The sequence below is a fragment of the Heterodontus francisci genome, chromosome 13, assembly GCF_036365525.1.
Source record: "Heterodontus francisci isolate sHetFra1 chromosome 13, sHetFra1.hap1, whole genome shotgun sequence".
Taxonomy (NCBI): Eukaryota; Metazoa; Chordata; class Chondrichthyes; order Heterodontiformes; family Heterodontidae; genus Heterodontus; species Heterodontus francisci.
This window is the reverse complement of record NC_090383.1, coordinates 87,863,661-87,881,672: the sequence shown is the minus strand read 5'-3', so window position 1 is coordinate 87,881,672 and position 18,012 is coordinate 87,863,661. Positions and strand designations below refer to the sequence as shown.

Here is an 18,012-nt window from a genome sequence, read left to right as displayed (position 1 = left end):
AAAAATACATTCCATTAAAAAAAAACTCAGCAAGAAAGATTCATCTGTGGTTTATTAGGGAAGTTACGAATAGTATTAGATTAAAGGAAGAGGCTTCGAATGTTATGAAGAATAGTAATAGGCCCCAGGATTGGGAGAGTTTTAGAAACCAGCAAAAGGCAACCAAAAAGTTGATAAAAAGGAAAACAATGGAATGACAGTAAACTAGTCAGGAATATAAAAACAGATAAGAGCCTTTACAAATATATAAAAAGAGTAGCTAAAGTAAATGATGATCCCTTAGAGGCAGAGACAGGAGAAATTATCATGGGGAATAAGAAAATGACAGAGATGTTGCACAAATATTTTGTGCCTGTCTTCATAGTAGGAGACACAAATTACATACCAGAAATAAAGGGTAACCAAGGGACTAATATCAGTGAAGAACTTAAAAGTATTTATCAGCAGAGAAAAAGTATGGGAGAGACTTAAGGAACTAAAAGCTGACTAATCCCCAGGACCTAGTGGCCTATATCATAAGGTTCTAAAAGAGGTAGCTGCAGAGATAGTGGATGCACTGGTTATGATTTTCTAAAATTCCCTAGATTCTAGAACGGTCCCGGGGATTGGAAGGTAGCAAATGTAACACTGCTATTCAAGAAAGGGAGAGAAAAAACAGGGAACTACAGGCCAGTTAGCCTGACATCACTTTCTAGCATTTTCCCAATGACTATTATTAAGGAAGACTTATAAAATCATCGTATGATCAGAAAGCGTTAACATGGTATAACGAAAGGGAAATTGTGTTTTTTGAGGATGTAACTAGTAGGGTATAATATAAAAGGGGCACCAGTAGATGTACTATACTTGGATTTCCAAAAGGCATTAGATAAGGTGCCATACAAAAGTTTAACAAGCAAGATAAGGGCTCATGCAGTTTGGGGCAATATCTTAGTATGGATGGAGGTTTGGCTAATGGACAGCATGTACAGAATAGGGATAAACTGGGCATTTTCAAGTTGTCAGACTGTAACTAGTGGAGCACCGCAAGGATTACTGTTAGGGCCTCAGCTATTTATAATCTATATTCATAACTTAGCCAAAGAGACTGTAAATAATGTATCCAAGATTGCTGATGGATTGTAAGCTGTGAGGAGGACACAAAGAGGCTGCAAAGAGATACAGACAGGTTAAGAGAGTGGGCAACAAGATGGCAGATAGAATATCATGTGCGGAAATGTGAAGCTATTCACTTCAGCAGTAAGAATAGAAAAGCAGAATATTTTTTTTTAAAAAAGTACTGAAACTTTTAAATGTTGATGTTCAAAGAGACTTGTGTGTCCTCATAGAAGGAACACAGAAACTTAGCATGCAGGTACAGCATGCAATTAAGAAGGCAAATGGCATGTTGGCATTTATTGCAATGGGATTGGAGTACAGAAATAAAGAAGTCTTGCTGCAATTGAATAGGGCTTTGGTGAGACCACACCTGGAGCACTGCGGAGTTTTGGTCTCCATATCTAAGGAAGGATATACGCGCCTTGGAGGCGGCATAGCAAAGGTTCACTAGATTGGTTCTTGGGATGAGAGGGTTATGCTAAAATGACAGGCGGAGTAAATTGGGCCGATGCACTCTGGAGTTCAAAAGAATGAGAGGTGATCTCACTGAACCAAACAAGATTCTGAAGGGGTTTGACAGGGCAGATACTGAGAGGTCATTTCCCCTTGATGGGGAATCTAGAACATGGAGATACAGTTTCAGGATAAGGGGCTGATCATTTAGGACTGAGCTGAGGAGAAATTTCTTCACCTCAAACTTTAGAATTCTATACATGAGAGGGTTGTGGTGTTCCATCGTTGAGTATATTCAATGGGAATCAGGAATATGGGCAACCAGAGAGAATGTGGGGTTGAGGTAGAAGATTAGCCCTGATTGTATTGAATGGCGGAGCATGCCCGAGGGAGTGTATGGTCTACTCCTGCTCCTATTTCTTATGTTCTTATGACTTTTTGTAAGATGCCACATTCCTGTGGAAATGGTCTCTTCTGCAAATATTTACAAACACCAATGTAATGTTCCATGCTATTTCCAATTGCTTCACTGTCAGACTTAACCATTGATTGAATAGTATCTATATGAAAAAAGTTAATTTAAAATGGAAACCATAAAGTTAATAATTTATACAGATAATAATTGGTCTCTGTTTCCATAAGTAAATTGAGTATTTTCCCCTCCAAGAAACATATTTAAACCAAAAATATTACCAGCAGCAGAATTGGTGTAGGTCAGTGAGGTAACAGTAAAATTCATACAAAATTTACTGTATGTATTACAGAGATAAAAGATAAAACCCCTGCTCAATATTTGACCAGATGTTTTCATCAGTTTTTTCTTGCTAAGTGATAGAACTGCCCGCCATCTAGGATTACTGTTTATAAAACTTGTTGTTTATGTAACCAAGCATGTCAATAACTGGCAAGTTATTTATTAAAATTTTAAAACATGGAAGTTAAACAGAGAGACTGTCAGAAAAACTTTGGGATTAAAAGCAACAAATTCATTTGATACAATAAAACATTTCTCAAAAAATGCAACTTTTAAATTACAAAGAAAATGGCAATACTTATCAAACTGATGCCATTCTCAGCAATTAAGAAAACACTGATTCTACCAAATGTTGTCAGTTAAAGCATAGAAGAGCGAGGTCTGCAGCGGTTTCGTAATACAAGCTTGGATTGAGAGTCGGCTTGAGTTATGCTTAATTATGATATGTAAGTAATACCTCAGAGACATTTATAAGGACAGTATATCACCCCTCTACACATAATGGTTGAAAAAGTCTTAAATGTTGTGATAAATTAATATGTTAACTAGTATGTCATTTCAGACCCTTATGCTTCACCAGAATAGGCAAATATACACTGTCCCATACTTTAATTATTCAGAAAATTGTACTAACCTATCCATTATTCCTTGGCAGCCCTTTAGTTTACATTGAGCTCAGTCATTTGCTCTGTTCTCAAATATTGCATGATGCAATTTTTAAAGAAAATAAATTCTTTGAGGAAAGAATTTTTTCACAAGTTTAACAAGGTCTCAGTTGTACAAAGTCCAATCCCAAGGCCATTCACTCAGAACAAGAACACTAAGTGAGAACTATCAATCCAGAGACCACTAATTGTTGCTGTATTATATATAAGTGAACTCATGAGTTGCACGCTTCAGAGTTTCAGATTTCTACCTATCCTTCGAATAACTAAGGATTGAGGATTCTTAGTGGGCACAATCTCTTCAGACGCCAAATAATAATTTATATCCTAGTTATGAGTAGTTTATCAGTGCACTTAAGTTAACAATTACCAATGCCAAAAGGAAATGCTATTTGAAGCCCAGAAGATGGCAATAGTTGAGTATCACTTTTTGTTAGTAATTATTTTGTTTGAAGCTACATAACTCAAATTAGTTATTGACTAGTTAAAATGTAAAGTCATACCTTAATGCTTCAAAACAAGACTTCAAGTGAAATAAAAATCATAACTTAACTTTGCAACAATAAAATATTAGAAATAATTTTGTATTGAACCTTTTACTCCTTTACTCCTCATAATTCTTTTGTTGATGCATTGTTTCTGTATTTTTTACGGAAACTATTTTCCCTGCCCAAATTGCTAAGAATTGTATATTAAACCATGACCCAGAGACCTCTTCCAATGCTTTTCCATAATAAAACGCTTGAGATGAGAATCTTGCTGTGAGGAATCACATCCCTTTGGCACAATATGCTGATGCTTCAATTACAGGTGAAACACCACACCATCTATTGCTACATTTTACATTATAATCTGTAAGAGTTATATATTAATAAAAGATATAAATATTGATGCAGTGGTATACCAAATAATATATAATAATGCAGCTACCTACCAAAAACATGAAAGCCCAGAACACATGTATACGTATACCATTCCATATCCCTGCATTCTGAGCGATTTCGGATCAGCTTGCAGCCATTTTGAATATCCCCTAAAAACACAATGCCTTTTGATTAGTCAAAACACATGTTTTCCTTATGAAGTTATCAAACAGTCCTTTTTAAATTTGGAATTTTATTTTAGGTTCCACACTTCCACCAGCTATTTTCAAGATAAGACAGAAATTGAGTTCCTCTGCCTCCTTTTTGGAAGACTCCCATCTAAAAATCTGAATGAAAACAATTGAATTATTCATCAACATGAAGTGAGCATCTTATATTGAGTTTTTCTCTTCGAAATTATTTTTCTTGCATTGATTTTCCCTAATCAGTTACGTTAATGGAATGATGGTCCAAAATGAACTTAATAGTAACATTCAAAGATGCCCCACCTTTTCCACTCTTACTCCTGAGGACGAAGCCAATGCTGGCCAACGTTCTTCTGAAGGGATGCCTTAGTGTGAATGTCAATAAAGTATAGGATTGAAATTTCAATCAGCTATCCAAGTGTCTACGCATTACAGAAAGACTCACTTTCTTTTGGTATTGAAACCTTCAAATTTACTATGTTTTTTTTTACCAAATCCCAATAGAATAAACTCAACATATGACTTTGAAAATCAAATAGGTGGAGTCACTAAGTAGAATAACAATTATAGATGCTTGGATAAGTAGTAGAGTTTTTTTTAACCTGGATTCTGAGAAATTATCTGTATCAACATGTGATCACACCCTACCCTACTCTCTCTCTCACTGAAACCCTTGCCGACTTATCTTTGTCACCTCAAGACTACATTTCCCAGTTTACTTCAACGGACTCTCATTAGATGCAAGTTTGGTGGTGGTGAAGAGGAGTGATTTGGGGGCATTATATCGCAGGACATTAAGGGAGCATCAACCCAAGGCTTTTTATTATTACAGTACTGTTCAGTATTCAACTTCATACTACAGGAAGAGTATTGAGGTTTTAGAGTCATAGAGTTATCACAGCACAGAAGGAGGCCATTCGGCCCATCGAGTCCATGCCAGCTCTGTAGAGCAATTTTGTCAGTCCCATTCCCCTGCTCTATCTCCACAGCCCTGCAGTTTATTTCCCTCAAGTGCCCATCTAATTTTATTTCGAAATCATTGTCTCCGCTTCCACCACCCTTGGAGGCAACGAGTTCCAGGCCATTACCACTCTGCGTAAAAAAAAAGTTCTTCCTCAAATACCCCCTGCATCTCTTGCCCAAAACCTGAAATCTGTACCCCCTAGTTCTTGTACTAAGCTAATGGGAACAGCTTTTCTTTGTTTATCTTATCATAATTTTGTAAACCTCTATCAAATCTCCTTTGCTCCAAGGAGAACATCCTCAGCTTCTCCAGCATAACCTTGTAGTTAAAATTCCTCAACCCTGGAACCATTCTAGTAAATCTCCTCTGCATCCTCTCAAGAACCCTCACATATTTCCTTCATTTTGATGACCAGATCTGGATGCAATACTACAGTTGGGGCCTAACCAGAGCTTGATAAAGGTTCAGCACAACTTCCCTGCTTTGTACTCAACATCTCTATTTATGAAGCCCAAGATCCCATGTGCTTTGTTAACCTCTCTCTCAATATGTCCTGCCACCTTCAAAGATCTGTGCACATAGACCCCAAGGTCCCTGCACACTCTTTAGAACTTTAGAAGTCTATATTGTCTCTCCATATTCCTTCTGCCAAAATGCATCACCTCACACTTCCCTGTATTAAATTCCATCTGCCACTTGTCTGCCCATTCTGCGAGCCTATCTATGTCCTGTTGCCATCAATTGGTATCATCTTCACTTGCTTGCCACACCTCCAAGTTTGGTATCATCAGCAAATTTTGCTCTATTTCAATATCCAAGTCCTAGCACTGACCCTTGGGGAACACCACAGTCCACCATCCCCCAACCATTTACCACAACTCACTGTTTTCTGTCCTTAAGCCAATTTTTTTATCCAAGCTGACACTAACCCTCCTACTCCACAAGCCTCAATTTTGTTCACCAGCTTTTATGTGACATTTTGTCAAATGCTTTCTTAAATCCATATAGTCATCATCCATTGCACTACCTTCATCAGCCTCGTTACTTCATCAACAAAATCAATTAGATTAGTCAAGCACCATCTGCCTTTTACACATCTGTTCTGGTTCTCCTTAATTAACTCAAAAAAATCTCCAAGTGCCTGTTGGTTTTTTCCCTGATTATTGTTCCGAAAACCTTACCCACCATTGATGTCAAACTGACCGGTCTGCAGTTACTAGGAATGTCCTTACACACCTTGTTCAATAAGGGTGTCACATTTGCCACTCTCCAATCCCCTGTCATCTTCCCCTTATCCTGGGAAGATTGGAAGATTATGGCAATCTTTCCACTATCTCCACCCACTCTTCCTTTAGCAACCTGGGATGCAAGCTATCTGGACCAGGCGACTTATCGGGCTGAATTTTACCAGCCCCTCGATGTCGCAGCGCGGGGGATGGTAAAATTTTGTGGGGAGAGGCCTGCTTCGACCTGCGATGTCGAGATGGGCCCGCCAGATATTACCAGTGGCGGGGGGACCTTGGTGCGCACCACCCGCCCCCTGGTGGCTCGCCCTTCATATACATATGCAAACTATACTAAATGAGATGCAAATACACTTAGCTGCAGGTGGTGACATCCCACGCCGATTTTATGCCTACCGTTCGAACTTTGCACGCCTTTGGATCTCTGTATAGAGTTCCGAGGCGAGAACCTGGTGGGGAGGGGGAAAGAAATAAAATTTTCAGGGCAAGAGGGGTCGGGGAGCAGGGAAATCACTTTTTATTGGATGTGTGGATAGTGGGAAAGGGTTGAAGGGCACAGTGGGGCGGCACAGTGGCGTAGTGGTTAGCACCGCAGCCTCACAGCTCCAGGGACCCGGGTTCGATTCCGGGTACTGCCTGTGTGGAGTTTGCAAGTTCTCCCTGTGTCTGCGTGGGTTTTCTCCGGGTGCTCCGGTTTCCTCCCACAAGCCAAAAGACTTGCAGGTTGATAGGTAAATTGGCCATTATAAATTGTCACTAGTATAGGTAGGTGGTAGGGAAATATAGGGACAGGTGGGGATGTTTGGTAGGAATATGGGATTAGTATAAATGGGTGGTTGATGTTCGGCACAGACTCGGTGGGCCGAAGGGCCTGTTTCAGTGCTGTATCTCTAATCTAATACATAATCTAATCTATAAAAGTTAGAAGGTTGGGGGAGAAAGTTCGGGTAGTGAAAAAGGCAAGTGTTGGTGATATTGGGCATTGAAATGACGATTGAGGAGGTTGGGGAAGGGCCTCCGGCCGCCCCCTCTATTTAAATCAATATTATGCGCAGGGGCTCAGGGACAGCACATCCACACGGGATGCATGGCATCAGAATGTGCCGCTGCAACTTGTGGCGCACTCGTAAAATTCAACTCATTCAGTCTAAGTCAGTCTTTCTAGTACATCCTGCCCATCAATTTCTTTTTATCATATCCATTACCTCTATTGCTATTTTGTCAGTATCCTCTTCCTTTGTAAACACCGATACAAAGTATGCATTAAACATTTCTAGCCTTTCCCTGCACCCCCTTCTTTGTCCCCAATAGGCCCCACCCTGCCTCTTACTATTTACACATGCTGGTCGATGATTTTTGGATTCCCTTTTATGTTGACTGCCTATCTATTCTCATATTCTCTCTTTGCCTGTCTTATTTTCCTCTTCATTTCCCCTCTCAACTTAATATATTTGGCCTGATTCTTGCTTGAAGAATTCACCTGACATGCATTATACACCCCCTTTTTATGTTTCATCATATTCTCTATCTCCACGGTAGAATGCAGATTCACTAGGATGCTGATCTAGGATGAGGATATACAAACACAAAGACAGACTTGAAAAGTTTGGTCCTTTTTTGTTAGAATAATGCAGATTTCACACTGATATGATAGAGGTGTTTCAAACTATGAAAGAAGGAGACCAGGTAAATAGAATCAGATTGTTTTCAGTAATTGAGAGGTCTAGAATGAGGGGCCACTGAGACAAGATTAAATGTAAGAGATTTAGAACAGAGAGCAAAATAAACCTGCAAGTGGTTAAGGTCCAGAATGTGCTGCCTGACAGTGTGGTGGAAGCAGATTCAATTGAAGCATTCAAAAGGGAGTTAGACTGTTATATGAAAAGGAAGCGTGTGCAGGGTTATGGGGAGAAGGTGGGGAAATGGCACTGAGAATTGCTCTTTCGGAGAGCCGGTGCAGACACAATGGGCTGAATGGCCTCCTTCTGGGCTGTTACAATTCTTTGATTCTGGGAGGACAAGAATTCACTTTCATGGTTAGTGGTGGAGGCAGATACTATGCCAACATTCAAGTTTGGATAGGTGGATGAAGGGATATGGGAACAGACTGGGTAAATGTGATTCGGATTATTTGTTCGGGTGGAGGGTAAACACCAGTGCAGACTGATTGGGCCAAATGGCCTAGTTTCATGTATTTTAATCAATTCCCTTAACTTCACTTCCAGTTCTTGATTGATGTCTGTCACTGTTCCATAATACACCTTGGGAAGTTTTTGCTGTTTAAAAGGAACTATATAAATGTAAACATAATTATTGTCAGAGTGTCAGTAGCCCAAGAGGCAAACACTTAGGCAAAGTTGTGCAATCTGCAGTCTGTTGCTACACACCATTTCAGATTAATTTTCAACTGAGGGACACTTGATTACAATATTGTGGTCTGCTTATGTTTAAAATATCTGTAACGGAGACAAATGACATTTGTGAAACATTAGAAAGCAATCAAACTTATTTGATGGTTTATTTGAGACCATATGGAAGTCTGGAGCTTGGGGTGGTGAGAAAGGAAAACAAAACTTATGCCACTGAATTATGTTAGCTGCCACTATGTTGGCAGAGTTTATTACAGACCATGCACACACTGTGAAATTTAGCATTCCCCATAGGACGAGAGGTCGTAGCAGCCTTACTACAGTCTGGCGCCAATCCAGCTCAGTGGTAAATTATAATGAATTGGTTCTGTGTCTAGGTGATTAAAAAATGTAGAGTGCACAATAGTGATTTATAAATCCTGAGGAAGAAAGACAGTCATTAAGATGCCAAATTTTCAGTTTAGTTTTGTCATAGGCTGGAAGAAAATATATTATTCAAAACAACAAAGAAACCAACATAATGCAAGCACCAGAAGTTAGCTTAAAAACATCTTTTCACTTTGGGAGGAAATATCAGAATACTTACAATATAGGATTTCATAGTCTCCTGAGTTAGACATTATGAAATTTGTATCTGGTGACCAGTCAAGGTGTGTAATATAACTGGAATGTCCCTAAAGAGAAGGGAAAAAAATCATAAAACAATTTATAGATCATATGCCCATGGCACTTTCTTTTAAATTGGAAAAAAGCAGGAATGCAACAATTAGCAACTCAAGTTTCAAAATGCTGATTGTATAATACATCTGAACTTTGATTTTCCACAATGGCGCAGTGGTTAGCACCGCAGCATCACAGCTCTAGCGACCCGGGTTCAGTTCTGGGTACTGCCTGTGTGGAGTTAGCAAGTTCTCCCTGTGACTGTGTGGGTTTCCGCCAGGTGCACCGGTTTCCTCCCACAGCCAAAGACTTGCAGGTTGATAGGTAAATTGAGGGAAGGTGGGGACGTGGTAGGAATATGGGATTAATGTAGGATTAGTATAAATGGGTGGTTGTTGGTCGGCACAGACTCGGTGGGCCGAAGGGCCTGTTTCAGTGCTGTATCTCTATGACTGCCATCTGCCCATTGCAGTGATGTTAACTGAATATCTGGCAGCAGAAAATGGGTGAGAGTCCTGACAGAACTCTGCCCACTTTAAATGGTGGAGTAATTTCTTGGTGGGGGCCAGCAGTATAGGAAGCACCCATCCCAAGCAGGTGTGCACTTCATGACATCCTGCACTCTAATTCCTGGTATGTGGGGACGCAGATCAGATTTCTAAAAGATGCCAGTGCAAAGTAATACCCTGGATTGCTAAAGGAGTCAGATGTAGCTGATTTAAAGGGTCCAGGTAAGTACATTTAATCTACAAAATGTAGCCCTTTTCTGACTATTTTAATTATTTTCCTTTTTTCTTCTGCTGGTACTTAGGTTCGAATGAGATTTTGTACCCATTGTTCAAATTTCCTTTTGCTCCTCGCACCAATTCTACCACCAATGGGTGTCACATATCCGAGATGCTGGAAGATGAAGAGGAGATCCTACAGAGAGATCAGGCTGTGCAAGAAATGTTTGCATCCCTTAACCAGATGGAGGTGTCAAACTTGGTTTTGGCAGACAATTAGTGCTTGCAGTGGTTCCTCTTCACAAAGGAAGCTAAGACAGCACTATTAAAATGACTGCCTGACTAACCAAAATGGTGGATGCCATGCATTCAGTAGCAAGGCTTAAAAGGCATGCCAGGGTGATCAGCAGGCAGCATACCCTGATTAGCTACACCTGCCAAGATGTCAAATCATATTTGCAGCTCCTGGCAAATCAATGCTGGCAACTACCCAGGGGAACTGCTTTTATGGGATCCAGATCAGGAGCCAGATGCAGAAATGTGCGATCTGCTCCAAGGACACCTACAGCTACCATACAAGAAAGGACCGGCACATCCAGTGACAATATCAGTCAGCCTTGGCCTGAAGCTTAACTAGGCCTGGTCTATTGCATGTTGCAATACTAACAATTGTGATGGTGTCATTAGAACGGCACAGTGGGTCACTGTGCTTGCAACCATCTCATGCAGCATCACCTCTTGTCAAGTAGGGTATTGTGTGCTGAATTGCTATGTTACTTACCTAGAGCTTATTGGGTTTCTTTTCCCTTAATTTTTGCCAGACACCTTTCAGTTCTCCTTTCCTTTTTTGACTTCAGCAAAGGCAATCAATGGAGCTAAAGTACCTTAGCAGCCTCTCCAAAATCTTTAATAATTGTTACTTCCGTATTTTAACATTCCCCTGTATTGGTTTTCCTTCAAATTTCAGTTACACACAATTTTTGGCTCCCATTTCCAGTGTGCTTCATACACCCCTCCAAATCTTCATCTAAAATAACACACAAACTAATCTTGGGTGCAAACAGCATATTTCCATTTGGGTCGGTCTAAAACCTGCCACTTAGCCATTAAGGTCTAAATTGTGTCCGCATCAGAAACTTGGGTTTACTTTTTTCAAAATGTAATTCCGCAAAGCCAGCTGCAGACTGAGAAAAAGGGACAGCTGCTGTATCACTGAGACTGTAAGAAAAACATGTCCCTACAAGTACAAGCCTGGTGATTCCCCAAACACTGGCTTTGTAATGAGATTCCATCAGAATGAGCCTAGGCAGAATTTTTCCGAACAGACTTAAGGACAAAGGACAGAAATTTCATCTACTTTTTAAAATATGCCTGCACACCAGTTAAAGAATAGAACATAAAATAAAATTCACATGTTTAATAAGCTTCTTCTTTGGGGAAAAATAGGCTTCAATTGCAAAAGAATTTTTATAGTCTTGCTTTGTTCTTTTTATAGACTGCTGTAAAATGCTAACTATTCATTTCAGAAAATCTGCCACATGCCTTAAAATAAATTTATTACAGAAGATGACTGAACCACATCAATCTTTCCAAACAACAGTTTTAACGAGTACAATCTACGCTGGCCAGTAAAGAGATATGCTATTAATGTTAAGTTTCACCCGTGGTGGTTTTTTTTTTTAGGGTACATCAGATTTTTCCTGAGCTGTAAAAGGGAAACCAGAGCAACAATAAACATATTGAGGAGAAACAGCTTTAAACTATGAGCATAGGACCCACCTAATAAATTAAAATCATATGAGGAAGATTAAGGCTGCAAAGTGATAAAAAAAAATTAATCTTGTAACTCTAATTTTTAATCACTAATCTTGGCATTGATCACATATTTAATATGATTACTGCACGATTTCAACTGTTATTACTGATGCTTAATGTGATTCTTTGCACAAAATAAGGTACTTGAGTGAAATTGTGTTTTTTTTCACTGAATGGAGAACCAAATCTACCTGAATGAGGTAGGTTTTTCAGTGCGGGGGGTGGGGTTATGAGGTCAAATAAACATAATGGGTGTAGGGAATGGTGGGAAGGGTTGAACTTTAAACTTTGTGCAGCTTGGGGGGGCGGGAGAAAGGTCAGATGTGAAAGGAAAGTGTTTAGTGGGGGGAAAGGGCAAATAGTTATTGTAATTGTTATGGGGGGAAGGAATGGGGCGTTATAAATTTATTAATTTAATTTTGGAGGATTACCTCTTTAAAAATTTAAATGTGCTGACAGGACTGGCTGCCCTTTAAAATGGCACAAGCGCCAGTGCACAGGCAGCTGACGCCATTGTTGGGGTCGAACAGCTGACCCCTTCCATGTGATTGGGGAGGCGGGCCACACCAGCTATTTAAATGAGTGGCCGTGTAGGCAATTGCAGAGGCTCTTTGGCGTGTGGCCTGCACGGGCGGGCTCCCATTTTGAGCTTGCCGCAAGATCAGCGGCAGGCTTTTAAAATCCAGTCCAATATCTTCAAAACTCGGCATGGTACACTCGTTCTCAAATTGGAATCTGCAGACCTTTGGGGTCCGTAGAGACATTCCAGCAGGTCCGCAATATAATCTGAAGAGTAAGATTCAGAGACTTTGAGAGGAGAGTACTTTTCAAAATAACTGGAGTGTCTAAAGGAAATCGCCTTAACTACTTTTATCCATAAGCTTTTAATGAATGGCCACAGCAAACGGTCCTGAGTAAGCGAATGAGTTAGTGGCTGAAGATGGGCTTGGTCTGAGGTGGGAATGCAGTACAGCTGCCACATGAGGAGGGGCGTGCTGAAAGAGGCACAAAGAGTTACATTGTAAATAACCATCTGGTTGTCTCCTGATTATTGCCGACTTTGTGTTGATCACTGAAACAGAATTTACTAAACTGGTTTAAAGTGTCAGTGAGCTTAGCATATTTGGTTGTTCAATTTACCAGTTTAAATATACCATTTCTGCATAAGATATGGTATTATAATTTAGATGGGGTAGCGGTGGGGTGGGGAATCCGAGATTACTAATCCATTTGAAAAGGGATCCTTCAACCAAAAAAAGACTGAGCATGACTGGCATAGTACAAATAAGAGCTATAACAGAGAAGGTTCAGATGCAAGCCTCAACTTGTAATCTCTTAGATACTACATTATTGGAAGAGACCAGAAGTACAAGGAAACTGAGGACCTGGAACAACCATTTCTATGGCACAAGATATTCCAGGCATCATCCCAGCTCTGGCAGTTCCTCTTCACCTTAATATCCACAGACCTGGCAACTTTTGCCACACCAGATCCAGATACATGCACAATTGAAATTGTATTATTAAAGTTCTATAAAAGTACACATCCAATTAGTTCTGGTTCTGGACAGGTCCAAAAATGAGTTAAATCTAAGAGAATTTCCTCCAACTCCAGTCCACTAATTTCAGTGACTCCCTGGCACACAACAGCATTCTCATTGTAACCAGAAGGTGATGCCCATTCCATGATGTGAATCAGTAACAAGGGAAAAAAAGGGAAAGGCTTTTAACAGAGCATGTTAATGAAAGGAATGAGGTAAACAAATTGGAAGGGATTGAAGCTGCTCACAGTTCAGCCTGCCCTTCATCACGGTTATGAGTGTCCACGTAGTGGATTCCATGAAACCCAGGGCTTGCTCTCCCCTCAGCACCCAGATTCATCAGAGCGAGGCCTCAGGCCACTTTGATGAAGGCTCCGGTGGTGCAGACACGAAGCGTGAGGCCCCCAGTGATGCTGAAGGCACTCAGTGCAAGAGTCACTGAGTCCTTTCTTCGCACGACACATTGCCAGGGGCAAATCAAACCAGCTTTATAGATGTGTCACCTGCATGGCATCTTTGGCTCATGTTTCACCTGCTGTGGACTCATGTGTTAATCATAGACTTGGTGTGGTAACTTTCGTGACTGTCACATTAAAACAGTAATCACCAAAAAAAAAAAATGCATTAATTGCGGAAGTTAATCAACAGCCCTAATAAAAATGAAATCTTTGCATATTATTACAAAAATGCCATTTATCTCGAAGTTGATATTCAGAAAGATCAACAGATGAACTGTTAATAAGAATTATGCCAAAATTTCTCAGTTAATCAGACTTCACAGATCATCTTACACAGTTTAATTTCCCTGCAATCTAGAAGTTAAGTTCCAAAAGTTAAATGTTTTTATACCATCACAAGCAGCTTATTGCCATTCTGAGACATTTGGCAGCTGTATAAATTCCTTTTGATGAGAATTGAGCTTTGAGAGGGGGCTGGATTCTGGTTTAAGAAATCCAGAGCTTTAACCTTTGTAACTAATCATTCTTATTGAAAAGAAAGCAAATCACCAATTTGTTTTTATAGTGTTTTACTAATAATAAATCCAGATTTCTGTATTACATATCATAATACAAAAATCAGACTTTCCTAAAAAGAGACCATGCCCAAACACTGTGGAGCAGCAATCAATAAAATAAATACAGCACTGAACAAACCAGTACAGTACAAATTTGAGGAAGCCATGCTTAAATTGTACAGTGCTCGGATCAGAGCACACCCTGAATGACCAGTTCCGATAACAGAGACGAGGAAAACCTTCAAGCCAGAAGACTGATTCAAAATACTCATGGACTGAGTTATGTGGAAATACTGAACAGGCTTGATGTAGAGATAAACAACATAGTAAACAGTATGAAAGGTGAATCTGGAATACCATTTCAAATTAAATGTGACGGGGGATAAGGGAATACAGCTTCAAACTAGTGAAAAGCAAATTTAGCACTAATGTCAACAGGTTGTTTATGCAAAGAGTAATTGATACTGTTATGAAGGTGTTCCGTTCTTAAAATGTTTTGAGGACTTGTGTTAACGATTATGAACATTGGTTCATTTGGAAAATTGAAAAGATTCCATGGATGTGTTTTTTTTTTACAAGGGTCACAGAGAAGACATTGGCGCTTTATGTTTAAAAACAACCTTTATTGGATGTCACATGCCTTAAGCTAAATAAACAACAGAAACCTTGGTGGCCCGGGGAGTTGTTTACGGAGAAGTGACATGTCAAGATTTATGGTGATCAGGAGGTTTTGACTTGCTGTTGGGGTGTGGACTGTTTTGAAGGCAGTTGGGTTTGTAGCCTGCTGAAAGAAACACCCAGCTCATCTTTCTCAACCTTTCAAAGGAACCCTGCCAATCCAGTGTGATAGTTGAAACCCCTGGTGCTGCACTTCTCCTGGAAAGCCGACCAGACTAATTCAGAACGAACTGCTTCAGAAAAGATCCCAGTGGTCCGTCTCAGTGTACCTGGACGCCAGGCCAAAGGACTGATAACCTTCCATATCTTCTCGGTTTCCTTCAAGAATTAACAAGTATTTGGCCAAAGTATTTTTTTGTTGTTGTCTTTTTGTAAAGTGAATCTCTGCAGAGAAAACTTCTTTATTTTTATTTTAATCGGTGTTTGTGGGAGCGTGTTATTGGGTATCTAGAAGTGAATATCTATTTACATTCATATTTCAAACTGTGTTATTGCTTTGCATCTTCACTGGATAAGTCTTGTTTTATAATAAACTGATAATTTTGTTGTTTATTAAAGAAACCTGATTGGTGTATTTTATTCTGGGATAAAAATAGAGTATACGATTGGCCGTATCTGTAACTGGGTAAACATTTAAATATATATTATGACCAGTGGCAAAGTGGAACTAGAGAAAGACAGTGCACTCCTCCCACCTCGGTCGTAACATCTAACTGGGAGCTCTATGCAGGATAACCCAAAGCTGATGATGTGCAAAAGTAATAATAATTGAAAAGAGGAAAAGTAAAACACCAGATTTCTTGAGCATTAGAGTAAAGTTTACACTACTGGATTGGATTTGTCAGTTGCTACGACCTTTCTGTGGAGGAAGGATTTATCCCCGAGTGATTTGCAAATCTTAATCAAGGCTAGGCTAAGCGAATTGGCAGAAAAGTTGGCAATAGAGTTAAAACCAGGAGCTAAGAAAGCAGACATAATTGAGGTATTAACACAGCATTTGAAACTGGAAGGAGGACAAGGCAATCCAGATGGTAGTTCAGTTGAATTAGTGAGGATTCAGTTGCAGTGGAAGTAGCTTGAACTCAAAAAAGAAATAGAAATGGAAACTTGAGCTTGAACAGGAAAGAGAATTGAGAATGAAGAAACTTGAACTTGAAAGAGAGGAAAGGGAACAAGACAGTGCATTTCACCAAGAAAAAGAAAGGGAATTCAAATTTAAAAAGCTGGAACTAAGACAAAAGGGTGGCCTTGACGCCAGGGAAAATTCTGGTAAGGGAAGAGCTGATGCCAGCCCAGGACCCAGTGGAGAGCTGTTTAAATTTGTGAAAGCCCTCCTGAAGTTTGAGGAAAAGGATAGCTAAATATCTAATACTTTCTTTGAGAATTTGGATAATCTGAAGGAAATGATCAATAAGTCTTCTCTGATCAAGGCTCAGCACCAATCTGGAGTTAAGTAAAATGGCACAATCGGCTCTAACTGAAGCTGAAGCAAAGGGAGTTCCGGAAGGCTACTATATTAAACATGGGATTCTGATGAGGAAGTGGAGACCTCCTCACAGACCTGTGGTCGAAGAATGGATGGTAGTTTACCAGATAGTGATACTGCCCAAGTATCGCCGGGAAATATTAAGGGTAGCCCATGAAATTCCTATAGTGGGACATGTGGGAATCTGGAAGACCCAATCATGTATAAGTCAACATTTTTACTGGTCATGTCTTTTCAAGGACGTGGTGCAGTTTTGTAAAACATGCCATACCTGCCAGATTGTGGGAAAACCGCAACTTGCCATTAAACTGGCACCTCAAATTCTCATACCAGTTTTTAGGGAACCATTTAGTAGGGTGTTGGTACCCTACCAATAAAGGTGTGGGACCTTTACCAAAAACAAAAGCGGGACACCAATACATACTCACTATTATGAAATTGGCTACTCGGTTCCCAGAGGCCATTCCCTTGAGAACAATTTCTGGTTAGGTCGTGATAGAGAAGTTAACCAGTTCTTCACTAGATATGGATTACTGATTGAGATTCAGTCGGATCAAGGTTCCAAATTTATGTCTAAAATTTTCCAGGAAGTTTTGAATAATCTGGGTATAACACAGTTCAAGTCTTCAGCATACCACCCACAGACACAAGGAGCTTTAGAACAGTACCATCAGACACTCAAAGTGATGATCAGGGCATACTGCCATGAATATCCCCATGATTGGGATAAAGGGTTGGAATTTCTTTTGTTTGCCACTAGGGATTCACCTAATGAGTCTACCGGTTTTAGTCCTTTTGAATTAGTTTATGGACATGAGGTAAGAGGTCCTCCAAAACTAATCAAAGGAAAGTTTTTAGAACACAGGGACAAATCTTCCATGTTCAATTATGTATCCGTGTTCCAGGAGCGGCTCACGAGAGCCTGCAAAGTGGCTCAGGAACACCTGAAAGCGTCCCAAACAACCATTAAGAAATGGGCAGCCAAGCATGCCAAGACCCGAACATTTCAACCGGGGATGAGGTGCTAGTATTACCGCCTTTACAGGGTGAACTGCTGAAAGCACAGTTCAGTGGACCATATAGAGTAGTCAAAAGGATTGGTAAACTAAATTATTTGATTGTTTTTTGGGCAGTCTGGGGTGTCAATCAGTTGTGTCACATCAATATGTTGAAACAATGGGCTGAATTTTATTAGCATGCCGCCGCGGAGAAGTCGGCGGCCTTCCAACACGGAGGTACCGCCACACAGCCCCCGTGATATTATGTACGGGGGCTCATTTAAATGTAGGGGGGGGGGGGGCGGAGCGGCCACCTCGATAACGTAGAGGGGGCGACCGCCGTGTCCCCAGCAATGGGATCTGGCACCACTGCGCAAGCGCCATTTTTTAAAGGGCTTCAAGCCTTAGAGGTATTCGAATTTTTAAAGTAATTTTTTTGCAGTGAGTATAAAAACTGAAATAAATGCTGGAGGTCCTC

At 40.2% G+C, this 18,012-nt stretch overlaps 1 protein-coding gene across 6 annotated transcripts in view; it reads right to left on the bottom strand.

Annotated features, from left to right (window-relative positions):
* The window catches only part of LOC137376482 (echinoderm microtubule-associated protein-like 4), a 465,004-nt gene that overhangs the window by 9,310 nt on the left and 437,682 nt on the right, over positions 1-18,012 (bottom strand). For all 6 annotated transcript variants that reach the window (XM_068045141.1, XM_068045140.1, XM_068045139.1 and 3 more), the window contains 2 exons: positions 9,203-9,290; positions 3,905-4,003 (listed from right to left, as the gene is read on the bottom strand). In XM_068045141.1, the coding sequence (XP_067901242.1) occupies positions 3,905-4,003; positions 9,203-9,290 (187 nt within the window). The remainder of the gene's footprint in view (positions 1-3,904; positions 4,004-9,202; positions 9,291-18,012) is intronic.